Consider the following 16,228-nt stretch of genomic DNA (forward strand, 5'->3'; position numbering starts at 1 on the left):
CAGAAGAGGAAATAAGGGACTGCTCTGTGCAATACTATTACCTGCACAGAGCAGGTAACTATAATATCTTATTTTAATTTAAATTTAATTTAATTAAAAAAAAATGGTTTGAAATCACTTCATCACAACACCTATTGCCCTCTTACATTGCCAAGATTAGGTGTTGAGGGAATTGCAGGTAAATGGAATTCTTCTTTATGTTAGGAACACAGTATGAAATATTAAAAGAGACCATTTAGGGCCGGTACTCTCCCTCATGTTCTGGTTTTGACTTCCCATTTATTTGAATGGGCTGCCAAACGTACTGGAGCATGCAAAAAGTAGTGCAAGCACTGCAGTTAAATTGCGGTACAATGGTTGGTTACTGCGGTACCATGTGGTTTAGTAGCCACAAACGCGCTGCATTTGCAAAGATGCCTGTACTTAATTTCACCCCAAATGCATCTTTGCAAATGCAGCGCGCTCACGTGTGGTGTGGGAAACGTGCACAGAACATGCCTTTCCTGCACCACATTCTAGTGTGAACTGGCCCTCCGTTCACTGTTTTAGGAAGAAAAAACACTTGAAAATTATTTGTTTTCACTTGGCCCTTTTCCTCATAACTGAGCTTTGCAAACTGAAAATTTATCCTAGGTATTATCAAATCTCATATTTACTAAGGACAACATCCTGTGCGTTTGCACTTGGTTTATCTTGCCTGGTAATATACAATACCACAATTGCCTTTGATAAATAAAGCGTCTGTTTAGCCGTGTTTGCATAACGCATTTATGCACGTTTATGCGCGTTTATGTGCATTTGTGTTTAAAAGCGTTTTTTAAAGATAAGCACAGGAGAACCTCCCAAATGCCCAGAATGCACTGAAAAGTGGTAAATTATTAACTATTTCAGATGGTTTCAGAGAAATACAGAGAGTAGAAGCAGAGACAGCAGTATGTGTTGAAATGAGCTTAGGTGTGAGTTGCTCATTAACATTTCTTTTGTTTCCAAGGGTGGGAAAGGTGTCTGGTGGAGGGAGTCATTAAGGCCACCTGGAAGGGGGTCTTCATGAGGAATTTAAGGTGTGAATGGTCATTAACATATCTTTTGTTTCCAAGGGTGGGAGAGGTCTGAGGTGTGAATTGGTCATTACAATGTGTGACAAGCTTGGTGGGAACATCCTGTGTTCAGTGTTTTGTCCATCTGAGTACATTGAAAACGCTTTGCATGCATTTTTCAAGATGAAAAAAGGCTCTGGACAGCATTGAGAACTGGAAGAGTTTGAAACGTTGATAAAATTGACTGCTGAATGCAGGTTTTCTGCGTTAAAAAAAACGACTGTAAACTCAAATGCTTGTAAACAAAGATGTGTACATGGACACATAGGAAAACATTAGGGTGAGTTCAGGGGCTGCTGAAAAAAACACTGAACAGCTCCTGAACGTGAGTTTATCAGCTGCAGTGTACATGAGCCCTTATTCTGAGTAAATATTGTTCAGTGTATCTATTTCACATCATCCTAAGTATAAAGAACAGAATTGGCATAGGCTGCACAAGCTGATCTCTCTTATTCTATCTTTCAGAAACTGGTCCCTGTCCAAGCAGTGGCTGCTTAAGTTGTTTAAAAACATTATACCCAAAGAAGAAGAAAGTAAGCCATCTGAAGACAGTGCTAAGGTAGGCTGCGTTTTTTTTTTTATTTAACCACTTCAAGTCCGGACCAGGGGCGGACTGACAACTCATGGGGCCCCCGGGCAATAGGGGATCATGGGGCCCCTGTGTCCTTGCCCAAACTCAAAAAAGCCTATGAAAAAGGTACCAGGGGCATCTCATGGGGCCCCGTACTGACCCTGGGCCCTCAGGCAGTGCCCAAGTTTCCAAATGGTCAGTCCATCCCTGGTCTGGACACTTTCACCCCCTTCCAGTCCAGGCCAATTTTCAACTTTCAGTGCTATCACACTTTGAATGACAATTGTGTGGTCATACAACACTGTACCCATATTCATTTTTTTGCATTTTTTTGAGACAGAAAAAACTTTATTTTGGTGGTATTTATTCACCACTGGGATTTTTATTTTTTTGCTATATAAATGAAAAAGTCCACAAATTTTGAAGCTACAGGCAGAACATTTTTTTTCAGTTTTAGAGTAGAGAATGGCTTGAAACATTGTCAGGTTTGTATTGCTCTGTGTTCCCATTAGGGAGATTTCAGGAGGGATTTACGAAGACTGGAGAGTGCAAGATCTGGTGCAGCTCTGCATAGAAACCAATCAGCTTCCAGGTTTTATTATCGAAGCCTTATTGAACAAACTGAATTTAAAGGCTGATTGGCTACCATGTCCAGCTGCACCAGATTCTGAGTGCTCCAGTTTTAGTAAAACTCCCTTCCTGTTCCTCTGGTCACTGTCACCAGTACATAAAGTAAATGGTAATCACTCCAATGGGGGAGCAACAAAAAAATCCTGTACATCTGTAAAATTAGGATGACTTTGTGTGAAACATTTATTAAATTGGTTGAAGTTTTTCAGCAGAGCAAAGTAGAATTTAATCATGTTCATAACTTACAATGTTTACTTTTAACCAGTACTCTTACATTTTGTTGCATCATACTTGGGATCTCCAAACTATGGCCCAAGAGCCACTGGCAAATCATCAATGTGCACATATTGAAGATTAAGGTCAGCAAAAACTGCCTATGCTGTTCATGTCAGGCCCTTCCCCAACCTGACAGCATCCTAGCAACCAATAATGTGCTTGCTCCAGCATTCACAGGAGGACAGAAATTCCTCCATCTAGATCTGCCTACCGGATCTAGCCCTACAGCTACAGCCATGCTTACAATGGGGACCCTGATGTAAGGGGGGACTCTAATAGGAAACCTGATGTAAGGAGGAACTGTGATGCAAGGGGGATTCTGAATGGGACACTGATGTAAAAGGAGGCTCTGACGGGAACACTTGTGTAAGAGAGGACTCTGATGGAGACACTGACATAAAGTGAACTCTGATGGAGATACTGATATAACGGAGGACTGAGATGGAGACTCTGATATAAAGGGGGACGCTGATGGAGAAACTGATTTAAGGGAGGACTCTGATGGAGACATTGATATAATGGAAGACTGTGATGGAGATCCTGATATAAGGGGGGACTGTGATGGAGACCCTTATATAACAGAGGACTCTGATGGAGACCCTGATATAAGGAGGGACTCTGATGGAGACCCTGATATAAGGGGGGACTTTGATGGAGACCCTGATATAACAGAGGACTCTGATGGAGATGCTGATATAAGGGGGGGGGGCTGTGGTGGAGACACTAAATGATATAAGGGAGGACTGTGATGGAGATACTGGTATAACAGAGAACTGTGATGGAGACTCTGATATAAGGGGGAATTGTGATGGAGACACTGGCATAAGGTGAACTCTAATGGAGATACTGATATAATGGAGGACTGTGATGGAGACTCTGATAGAAAGGGGGGCTCTGATGGAGACACTAATTTAAGGGAGGACTCTGATGGAGACATTAATATAATGGAAGACTGTGATGGAGACCCTGATAAGGGGGACTGTGATGGAGACCCTGATATAACGGAGGACTCTGATGGAGACTCTGATATAAGGGGGGGACAGTGATGGAGACACTAAATGATATAAGGGAGGACTGTGATGGAGACACTGATATGAGGGGGGGGGGGACTGTGATGGAGACTCTGATATGAGGGGGGACTCTGATTGAGACATTCATATTATTATTATAGAGGATTTATAGAACACCAATAGTTTGCGCAGCGTTTACAATATAAGGGAGACAGTACAATTACAATACATTTCAGTACAGAAGGAATGTGAGGGCCCTGCTTGTGGAGCTTACAATCTAAAGGATAACAGAGAACTGTGATGGAGACTCTGATATAAGGGGGGACTCTGATGGAGACACTGACTTAAGGGAGGACTCTGATGGAGACACTGATATAACGGAACGGAGGACTGTGATGGAGACCCTGCTATAAGGAGAGACGCTAATGGGGACACTGATATATGGTGAGGGGGGAGGGGAGCTCTGATGGGGACCCTGAGATCCTAATAACATTTGTTTTTGCCCGTATTTGCAAAGAGTACATTTACATCAGATTCTCAGAACAGATAGCTCTGCAAATTATTTTTAAATAAACCCCAAAGTGTTTAAAAGAGGGGATATGTGTAGGAGGAGAAAAGTGAGGGAGAGAGAAGAGAGAAAAACGGAGGGGAGGGGGGGGCTGTACACGGATCACAAATAGAGGAAAGGGGCTGAGGTAAAGGGGAAAAAGAGAAATATGCCAGACTGGGGAGTTGTGTCTTTTGAAGGAGAACACTAGAGGCTCTCTCTTGTTTTACATGATCTTTATCGCATGCTTGGAGCCCGGTAATGAGGGGAAAGGAAGACTGTACAGACATGAGAGGATTAACCCCTTAAGTGGGGAATGCATTTGTTGACCTTACTGTTGAATCAGTGGTCATATAGTGGATATGAGTGGCCATTGTTCACTGTTTTGGTAGAATCACATTTCTGGACACTCAAGTGTTCAATCATCACTTTTGAAGCACTGTGCTGGATTCATTTTGCCCCAGTTCTATTATTCTTTGTGGATCTTATCATGGAATATATTTATGTTATATAATTTACCACTTTATTTATATTATCTGATTCAGATTGTATTGTGTTATACACACTATATTGACAAAAGTATTGGTTGGCCTGCCTTTACATGCACATGAACTGTTAATGGCATCCCAGTATTAGTCCGTAGGGTTCAATATTGAGTTGGCCCACCCTTTGCAGCTATAACAGCTTCAACTCTTCTGGGAAGGCTGTCCACAAGGTTTAGGAGTGTGTCTATGGGAAGGTTTGACCATTCTTCCAGAAGTGCATTTATGAGGTCAGGCACTGGTGTCGGACGAGAAGGCCTGGCTCACAGTCTCCGCTCTAATTCATCCCAAATGTGTTCTATCGGGTTGAGTTCACGACCCTGGTGCGCAGTCATGGATACAGGAAGGGGCCATCTCCAAACTGTTCCCACAAAGTTGGGAGCATGAAATTGTCCAAAATGTCTTGGTATGCTGACACCTTAAGAGTTCCCTTCACTGGAACTAAGAGGCCAAGCCCAAACCCTGAAAACCCCACACCATAATCCCCCCTCCACCAAACTTTACACCTGGCACAATGCAGTCAGGCAAGTACCGTTCTCCTGGCAACCGCCAAACCCAGACACCTCCATCGGATTGCCAGACCAAGAAGCATGATTGGTCATTCCAGAGAACACGTCTCCACTACTCTAGAGTCCCGTGGCGGTGTGCTTTACACCACTGCATCCAACGCTTTGCATTGCACTTGGTGATGTAAGGCTTGGATGCAGCTGCTTAGCCATGGAAACCAATTCCATGAAGCTCTCTACACACTGTTATTGTGATAATCTGAAGGCCATACCAAGTTTGGAATTCTTTATCTATTGACTCTGCAGACAGTTGGCGACTTCTGCACACTGTGCACGTCAGCATGCGCTGACACCACTCTGTTATGTTACGTGGCCTACCACTTTGTGGCTGAGTTGCTGTTGTTCCTAGTTGCTTCCACTTTGTTATAATACTAACAGTTGACCGTGGAATATTTAGTAGCAAAAACCCATTCACAACATCCAGACAAGTGAAGGACACTCTCCAGGAGGTGGGCGTATCATTGTCAAAGTCTACAATCAAGAGAAGACTTCACGAGAGCAAATACAGAGGGTTTACCACAAGGTGCAAACCATTCATAAGCCTGAAAAATGGAAAAAGATTAGACTTTGCCAAAAAAACATCTAAACAAGCCAGACCAGTTTTGGAAAAGCATTCTTTGGACGGATGAAACTAAGATTAATCTGTACCAGAATGATGGGAAGAAAAAAGTGTGGAGAAGGCTTGGAACAGCTCATGATCCAAAGCACACAACGTCATCTGTAAAACATGATAGAGGCAGTGTGATGGCATGGGCATGCGTGGCTTCCAGTGGCACTGGGTCATTGGTGTTTATTGATGATGTGACAGAAGACAGAAGAGGCCGGATGAACTCTGCAGTCTTTAGAGATATACTGTCAGCCCAGATTCAGCCAAATGCAGCAAAGTTGATTGGATGGCACTTCACAGTACAGATGGACAATGATCCCAAACACACTGAAAAAGCAACCCAGGAGCTTTTGAAGGAAAAGAAGTGGAATATTCTGCAATGGCTGAGTCAATCACCTGATCTCAACCCAATTGAGCATTCATTTCACTTGCTGAAGGCAAAACTAAAGGCAGCAAGGCCCGCAAACAAAGAGCAACTGAAGAACTGAAGCATCAGAAAGGAGGAAACCCAGTCTTTGGTAATGTCCATGGGTTCCAGACTTCAAGCAGTCATTGCCGGTAAAGGATTCTCAACAAAATATTACAAATGAACATTTTATTTATGATTATATTCAATTGTCCAATTACATTTGATCCCTTGATTAATTGCAAACAAGATTTGTTAATTTGCACGCAAAAAAAGTATTTTTCCAAACAAATTCATTCAAGACCATGTTGCAAAAATGAATACACCCCAATGAGTCTTGGGAGCAAAGCTAAATTTTAGACTACAAAATCCTAATTAACAAAAATTCAACTACAGGTGAGTCTAATTATTCATTAAACAGGTGTCCAACAGATAGATGATTATAAAAGGGCGTTACTTAACAAGAAAAATCCCCTCCAATTTCATGCTGTCAGCAATGGTACCACATGGAAGAGAAATGTCACAAGGCCTGAGAAAGAGTAAATCATTTCTTTACACAAAAAAGGTTAAGGCTACAAAAAGATCAGCAAAGCTTTACTTATCAGTCAGAATACTATAGCAAAAGTGATATGAAAATTTAACATAGCTAGAACTGCAATCATCTCACAAAGTTGTCCAGGCCATCCACGGAAGTTAACACCTCGACAAGAGCGTCATCTGATGAGAAGGGTTGAAGAAAATCGCCATGCAAATTCACTGCCGTAGAAAGCCAAACTGGGGTGATTGTTTTACGTGACACAATATGGCATACACTGCAGAGGAATGGCAAGCAAGGGTGTCGTCCAGGAAGGAAGCCTAGAATTTTCCAGGGCCCATGCTGAAAAAGAAGGCTACTAGGACTCTACTCTGGAGTGATGAGACCAAGAGAAATGTTTTTGGAACTGATGGCTTCAAAACTGTATGGCGTTGCAAAGGTGAGGACTACAAAGAAAAATGCATGATGCCTACAGTGAAACATGGTGGTGGCAGTGTCCTTCTGTGGGGCTGCATGAGTGCTGCTGGGGTTGGGGAGCTGCATTTCATTGATGGCATTTCACAGATGTACTGCTCTATATTGAAAGAGAAGATGCAGCCATCACCGCATGCCTTTGGCCGTCGTGAACTTTTCCAATATGGCAATGATCCAAAACACATATCAAAGGTCACTGTGTATTTCTGAAGAAGAGCAGGGTGAAAGTGATTCAGTGGCCAAGTATATCTCCTGATCTGAACCCAATTGAACTCTTATGGGGAATGCTGAAGAGACAAGTTGAGCATCACTCTCCATCCAGTATCCAGGCTCTAAAAGAGGTAGTTCTTGAGTGGAAAAAGATAGATGTTGCAATATGTCACCAACTTGTTCATTCCATGCCTACAAGACTTTGTGCTGTCCTTACAAATCATGGAGGTCATACAAAATACTAGATGTCGTTTTTGTTGTGGGATGTATTCATTTTTACATAAGCTAATTTGAGTAAAACTGAAGATTTTGTAATCTAAGTTATATTATTAACCTTACTTTCATGTAATGAGCTAAACAAATGTTCTATAAACTCAGTTTTGTCTAAATTTTGGAAATTGTTCTTGTGTTTATTGGGATATTGATTAAAATCTTACTTTTCAAAAGAGGTGTATTCATTTATTCTGAGCACTGTATATGTAAAGCACTGCATGAATTGGCAGTGCTATAAAAGTAACTGTAATAAATAAATACATCTCTTGAGTATATATAGTAGAAGGGATATTTTCTTGCTGTGTTTGCTGCTTTTGTGTGTGCACAAGTGCACGGTTATTTATATATACCGTATTTGCCAGCGTATAAGACGACTTTTCAACCCCTGAAAATCTTCTGAAAAGTCGGGGGTCGTCTTATACGCCGGTATACGGCGAGCCGGTGTCAGGGCGGCACTTTTTCCAGGGGCGGTGTCCTAAGTACAGGGGTGGGCAGAGGGACTGCTGTACCTTACCTGGCTCCGGTCCCGGTCCCACGATGATCCGGTCCAGGAAGCGCGGCTGCTCCTTCTTTCAGTTCAGCCGCTCGATGGTCGCGCGGCCGCTCGGCTCCGCCTCCTCACCGGTGATTGGGCGCCAGCGCACACAGGCGACCAATCACCGGCGAGGAGGCGGAGCCGAACGGCCCCGCGAAAATCAAGCTGCCTAACTGAAAGAAGGAGCAGCCGCTCCTCTCCCCCACTGACACTAACGATGGGGCACTATTCCTCCTCCCCACTGACACCAATGATGGGGCACTATTCTCCCCACTGACACCAATGATGGGGCACTATTCCTCCCCCACTGACACCAACGATGGGGCACTATTCCTCCTCCCCACTGACACCAATGATGGGGCACTATTCCTCCCCCACTGACACCAACGATGGGGCACTATTCCTCCTCCCCACTGACACCAACGATGGGGCACTATTCCTCCCACTGACTGATGGGGCACTATTCCTCCCACTGACACCAATGATGGGGCATGATTCCTCCCACTGATACCAATGATGAGGCACTACTCCTCCCACTGACACTAATGATGGGGCACTATTTCATCCACTGACACCAATGATGGGGCACTATTTTCCCCACTGACACCAATGATGGGGCACTATTCCTCCTCCCCACTGACACCAACGATGGGGCACTATTCCTCCTCCCCACTGACACCAACGATGGGGCACTATTCCTCCTCCCCACTGACACCAACGATGGGGCACTATTCCTCCCACTGACTGATGGGGCACTATTCCTCCCACTGATACCAATGATGGGGTGCTATTCCTCCCACTGACACCAATGATGGGGCATGATTCCTCCCACTGATACCAATGATGAGGCACTACTCCTCCCACTGACACTAATGATGGGGCACTATTTCATCCACTGACACCAATGATGGGGCACTATTCCTCCCACTGACACTAATGATGGGACACTATTCCTCACACACTGACACTACTGATGGGGCACCATTAGTGTCAGTGGGAGGAGTAGTGCCCCATCATTGGTGTCAGTGGGAGGAATAGCACCCCATCATTGGAATACCATACTGAAATACCATACCATATTGAAATCAAATCTGATGTTTTTTCATTTTTATTTGGTGTGCGTTGGAAGAGGGGTAGTCTTATACGGCGAGTATAGCTCAAACCCTATATTTTAACAAGAAAAGTAGGGGGTCGTCTTATACGCCGGCAAATACGGTAGTTATTTAGGTTTAAGTGGCTGCGCTGATTTATTTTATGATTTCTGATCACTTCTGTAATTAAAAAGCACAATTATATAAGACACTGCCATCAAAAGTCTTATCAACAAGCTGACATTTTATGAGTGAAGCCACCTTGAACTACTCTGTTATCTCATATAATACAAAGTATATATTCCATTTATCAGAAGTGACACTATCTTGATCCACTATATTATCTATTTTAATACAAAGTGTGCGTGTGTGTGTATGTGCATATGTTCATACATTATAGGTGGAACCTTGAACTATTAACAGCTATGTTATCTACAGTACTTTAACACAAAGTTTATGTTATGTATATATGTGTGTGTGTGTGCTATATATATTTGATTATCTTGTTAAAATGCTTTCTGAAAGTAGGTGAGATATATTAGGCAGAATCATCAAAACTGCAACTCTTGTGGGATGTTCCTGGTCTGCAGTGGTCAGGACCAACCAAAAGTGGTCCAAGGAAGGCATGAAGGCTGGCCTGTGTAGTTAAATCCAATTGAAGAGCTACCGTAGCCCAAATTTTTGAAAAATGTATTGCTGGTTCCAGTAGAAAGGTATCAGAACACAGAGTGTGTGTGTGTACATACAGGCTCATCGCCACCATACCAGTTTCTCTCTGGGATTTTGGGGTTTCCCATTGGCTACAGGGGTCCTGAAGAGGAGGTTTTCACACCTCAGCAACTTTAGCTCAAAAAACAAAAAAAAACAATGGATCCTATTTTATTATAGGTTGATATACAGCGGGTAAAATAAGTATTGAACACGTCACCATTTTTCCCGGTAAATATATCTCTAAAGGTGCTAGTGACATGAAATTTTTACCACATGTCGGCAACAAGCCATGCAATCCATACATACAAAGAAAGCAAAACAATAAGTTCAGAAATTACATTATGTGTAACAAAAATGGAATGACACAAGGAAAAAGTATTGAACATGCTAACTGAAATTTATTTAATGGTTCATACAGAATACTTTGTTGGTAATGACAGCTTCAAGATGCCTCCTGTATGGAGAAATGCATTGCTCAAGTGTGATTTTGGCCCATTCCTCCACACAGACTTCAAATCTTGAAGGTCCCATGGGCCTCTTCTATAAACTCTGATCTTTATTTTTTCCATAGATCTTCTATGGGATTCAAGTCAAGTGATTGGCTGGGCCATTCTAGCAGCTTTATTTTCTGTCTTTGCAACCAATTGGGAGTTTCCTTAGCTTTGTGTTTGGGATCATTGTCTTGCTGAAATGTCCACCCTAGTTTCATCTTCATCATCCTGGTAGATGGCAGCAGATTTTTATCAAGAATGTATTGGTACAATTTTCCATTTATCCTTCCTTCAATGACATGAAGTTTGCCAGTACCATATGCTGAAAAACAGCCCCACACCACGATGTGCCCACCTCTATGCTTCACTGTAGGTATGGGGTTTTTGGGGTGATGTGCAGTGCCATCTGACCTCCAAACATGGTGTTTATCATGGCATCCAAAGAGTTTGATTTTGGTCTCCTCTGACCACACTATATTCTCCCTGTATTTCACAGGCTTGTCTAAATGCTGTGCAGCAAACTTTACCGGAGCTTCAACATGCTTTTTCTTCAGCAATGGAAGAGTGAAGGCTGGCCTGTGTGGTCCGATCCAATTGAAGAACTACTGTAGCCCAAATTTCTGAAAACGTGATTGCTGGTTTCAGTGGAAAAGTGTCAGAACACAGTGTGTATGTATATACACAATATACTACAATACATACTACCGCATTGCCACCATACCAGTTTCTCTCTAGGATTTTGAGGTTTCCCATTGGCTACAGGGGTCCTGAAGAGGAGGTTTTCTCATCTCAGCAACTGTCGTTCAATCCTAAGCTCAGGTCACCCTGCTCACACAGATGTCCACCTAATTCCACTTTCTCTTACTGACTTTATACACCGACTGGTTAACCCCTTCAGGACCAATGTCCCTGTAATCAGGGTTTGGAGGGTTTTTTTCCCACTCAAAACTCCTCAGACCTCCAACATTCAGGTCCCTAATAAGGACTTGGCAATAAAGAGTACTGAAAGTCAGTCCTTTCCTCTCTAGTAGGACTACCCTGGAACCCCTTCATGGGTGACAACCAAGTACTCAACAATGTCATCAAACTGTCTCCGTTAAAGAGACTACAGCTCAAATACTGGGGGAATGTACCTGCTGTCCAGGACACCTTGCCGGTGTCCTGTACAATGTATGGTGTATAAACATAAAATTGGTGGTGTATCCTCCATGGATACCTTGCCATTAAGGAAAGGGATACAAGTCCCAATCTCAGTTGGTGAATGTTCAATGGTCAAAGTTCACTTATGATGAGTCAGCATAGATATGTAGAGCTCCATAGAAGATAAATTTCAGAATCTATGTAGTTCACAAGTGAAGGACAAGAGATAACACAGAGGATTGTAAAGCCATGTTGTATATGATAATAGTTCTAGGTTTTTTGTTGTTTAATTCTTTAAAAGAATGTAACTTTCATTCAATAAATATCACCAAAGCATTTTTTTTGCCATAAGTGTCCTATTGGGGAGATTTTCCTTCGCTTCATGACCCATAGCCAAAACAGGAAGTGGGGAGCAATCCCTCCAAAGTGCTGTTCTGTGTACAACCCAAAATGTAGGATTTTCTTCCACTTTCACTCTGTGATATTAGTAAACATGACAGAGAGAGTAAATCTACCTGACGGGGACACAGACCGCAATATAAACCTGACAGGTGTTCTAATCCATCTGTACTATTATCTAAAACTAAAAAAAAAAGCTTTGCTTTTAGTTATATGTACAAAATAGACGGAACAGATAGTGTAAAGTGAAAGTGAACCCTTTCATGGCCAGAGATTATTGATGCCTAAATTACCTGCCACATTTAGCAGCATCAGCATGCCACAAGTAACTTAGCAATAGCTCTGTGACTAATTTTCATACCTTAATAATTGTTATACATATTTTTAAGGACATATAAGATTATTTGGAACAAAAAAAAAACAAAGGCTGACAAATAGATAGATATACAGTGCCTTGAAAAAGTGGCACATAATTGTGAAATGGAAGGAAAATGAGAAGTGGTTTTCAAGATTTTTTACAAGTAAATATCTGAAAAGTGTGGCGTGCATTTGTATTCAGCCCCCCGGAGTCAATACTTTGTAAAACCACCTTTCGCTGCAATTACAGCTGCAAGTCTTTTTGGGGATGTCTCTACCAGCTTTGCACATCTAGAGAGAAAAATGTTTGCCCATTCTTTGCAAAATAGTTCAAGCTCTGTTAGATTGGATGGAGAGCGTCTGAATAGCAATTTTCAAGTCTTGCCACAGATTCTCAATTGGATTTAGGTCTGCACTTTGACTGGGTCATTCTAACTCATGAATATGCTTTGATCTAAACCATTCCATTGTAGCTCTGGCTGTATGTTTTGGGTCATTGTCCTGCTGGAAGGTGAACCTCCACCCCAGTCTCAAGTCTTATGAAGACTCTAACAGGTTTTCTTCTAAGATTGCCCTGTATTTGGCTCCATCCATCCTCCCATCAACTCTGACCAGCTTCCCTGTCCCTGCTGAAGAAAAGCATCCCCACAACATGATGCCACCACCACCATGTTTCACGGCGGGGATGGTGTGTTCAGGGTGATGTGCATTGTTAGTTTTCCGCCACACATAATGTTTTGCTTTTAGGCCAAAAAGTTAAATTTTGGGCTCATCTGACCAGAGCACCTTCTTCCACATGTTTGCTGTGTCCCCCACATGGCTTCTTGCAAACTACAAACAGGACTTCTTATGGCTTTCTTTCAACAATAGCCTTCTTCTTGCCACTCTTCCATAAAGGCCAGATTTGTGGAGTGCACGACTAATAGTTGTCCTGTGGACAGATTTTCCCACCTGAGCTGTGGATCTCTGCAGCTCCTCCAGAGTTACCATGGGCCTCTTGGCTGCTTCACTGATTAATGCTCTCTTTGCTTGGCCTGTCAGTTTAGGTGGATGGCCATGTCTTGGTAGGTTTGCAGTTGTGCCATACTCTTTCCACTTTCGGGTGATGGATTGAACAGTTCTTCATGAGATGTTCAAAGCTTGGGATTTTTTTATAACCTAACCCTGCGTTAAACTTATCCACAACTTTATCCCTGTCCTGTCTGGTGTGTTCCTTGGCCTGTTTGTCCTTTTAATCTTCTCTAACAAACCTCTGAAGGCTTCACAGAACAGCTATGTTTATACTGAGATTAAATTACACACAGGTGGTGTCAGGGCTCCGGGTATGACCAGAGGTATGTGAACTGACGCAGGGAAACGCAGGCTTCAGATATGTTATAAACAATATAATTTATTAATACTAACAATAGATAAACGCAGTGCAATACTAAAACATAACACAGTGCAAACAAACCAAACCACCCACAGATAACAATACATACAATGCAAGCGTCGTCAGGCAGGCCGGGTCAATAACAATCGGGCAGGTAGGAACAGGAGGAGCAGGCAGAGAGTAGTCAGGTCACGAGCCGGGTACAGCAACTAACGGGCAGGTAGGTACAGGGGGTCAGGCAGAGAATGGTTGGGGTCACAAGCCAGGGATCAAACAGGAGAAGTCAGCAGAGGTCCAGATCAGGCAGGGTCGGCAACGAATCGGTCAGACAGGAACAGGAACAGGGATGCAGGTAACAAGATACAGGGACCCATAGAAAAACACACACCAAGGCACAGACTGCAGGTCTGGCCATCCCTTAAATACATCTGCAATCGGCCTCAGGTGTTTTGGCTGACTGCAGGGTTGAGTCTCTGATTGCTGAGAGCACCCGCTGGCCAGCCCTGGTACTGCAGCCCACAAGGCAGGTGAGTCCCACCATTACTGGCAAGTCCATTCCTGACAGGTGGACTCTATTTACTAATTGGGTGATTTCTGAAGGCAATTGTTTCCACTAGATCTTAGTTAGGGGTATCAGAGTAAAGGGGGCTGAATTCAAATGCACGCCACACTTTTCAGATATTTATTTGTAAAATATTTTGAAAACCATTTATCATTTTCCTTCCACTTCACAATTATGTGCCACTTTGTGTTGGTCTATCACATAAAATCCCAATAAAATACATTTACATTTTTGGCTGTAACATTACAAAATCTGGAAAATTTCAAGGGGAATGAATACTTTTTCAAGGCACTGTGTATGTATGTATGTATGTATGTATGTATGCGTGTGTATATGTGTGTGTATTCTGTTTTCCATATTTTTTTCATTAATTAATTGGTTGTAAACCTCATTAATTAATTGGTTGTAAACCTTAGACATGAAATCTGAACAAAGCAGTTTATTTAAAGTGTTTATTTACTTCTCTTCAAAACCCAAAGTTTTGTCATTTCTTTCTGCTGTCTCAGTTCCTCTGCTAGCAGCATAAGTCACATCTGACAAGGTTTCCTGACACCAAGAGCTAAAAAGGTGACAGAGGAGGGATATCCAGCTGATTGACAGTCTCAGCTCTGTTTCTGTGGGCTCTGTGGAGGGTCCCTTCCCTCCAAACAGCTCTCAAGAGCTCTTGTACAGTGCGTAACTGCAGGTCCCTGCCCCCTGCTTTGTGAGTTTGTGAAAAATCCTTTTTGTTTGCAAGTATGTGCAGGACAAATGGCTGCAGATAAACAGGTACAACTTACATAAGAGGATTTGTTTCACCTCTCTGTATCATCTGAGGCCAGTCACTTCACTAGGTATAGGCAAAAGTGTACAGCCAGTATAAATGATTATTTTAAAAAGTAAAAGTGATTCTGACAGTTACACTATTAACAGATGGCACCACAGTTGAACACAGCAGTTAGAAGATAGCAGTGCTCATCTGCAGGCTGAAGACTTCCATTTTTGTCAATGGAGATTTCAGCCTGCATTTGATCACATGATCCATTGTCCTTGTCAGCTGGAATTGAGAACTAGCAGTATCGGCTGCTGGTCCTCTCTGGGAAGAACGTATATTAATGTAAACTCTACATAGAGCATCAGCATGGGAATAGTTATGTAATCATTGCAGGCAGGAAGGGGTTAAAGAAATAAAAAATGTATATTAAAGGATAAGTTCGCCTTTAGGAGCTTTGTACATGTTACACCCATATTTAAGGTATAATATGTAATATGCTTTTATACACCCACCTCCCGCCGCCAACACTCCCCTGTCTGTGACATCAGGCAGGTGTTCTTCTCCCTGCACCCACTGTCACATTTTGAAAATGGCACAGCTGTGCAGGGCTGCACCCGCACATCCACGTCATTCATTCACAGGAATCTGTGAATAAACTACAAGTGCTGTCCGCCACCCCGGCAGATGGACTTGTAGTATCAGTCAGCATGCTCATAGTTCATTCACATTGGCTACAGTTCGGGAACTGTCTGTCCATACAGAGCAATGTCTGCAGGAGCCTGGTATTGCACCCACGATCCACTGTCCTTTTCAGCTGCCTATTTAAACTCTGTGGCTTTGCTGATTTCCAGGCAGTGCAAGTATTTCATATTTTGGGAGAGTAAATACCTTCTACCTGCACCGAAAGCTGTGGTTGCTCCTGTCGGTTTGTGAGTGTGGAATATCTGCACCAGCTCGAGATCAGCAGAGCCTAAAGTTGAACTCTGGGGACAATTTTAAACTACCCTTGCATCGGGGTCCCCCTGTCACTGCAAAGGTTAAATAGTCTTTTTTTTTATGGTAAAAAGCAGTT

At 42.7% G+C, this 16,228-nt stretch overlaps 1 protein-coding gene across 1 annotated transcript in view; it reads left to right on the forward strand.

The window, feature by feature from the left end:
* LOC149455785 (24-hydroxycholesterol 7-alpha-hydroxylase-like) overlaps window positions 1–16,228 on the forward strand; it is a 116,825-nt gene that overhangs the window by 35,505 nt on the left and 65,092 nt on the right. The window contains exon 5 of the mRNA XM_089685902.1: window positions 1,563–1,656. Within this exon, the coding sequence (XP_089542028.1) occupies window positions 1,563–1,656 (94 nt within the window). The remainder of the gene's footprint in view (window positions 1–1,562; window positions 1,657–16,228) is intronic.

The sequence above is a fragment of the Staurois parvus genome, unplaced genomic scaffold, assembly GCF_062004578.1.
Source record: "Staurois parvus isolate SC_StPar_1 unplaced genomic scaffold, SC_StPar_1.0 ptg000388l, whole genome shotgun sequence".
Lineage (NCBI taxonomy): Eukaryota > Metazoa > Chordata > Amphibia > Anura > Ranidae > Staurois > Staurois parvus.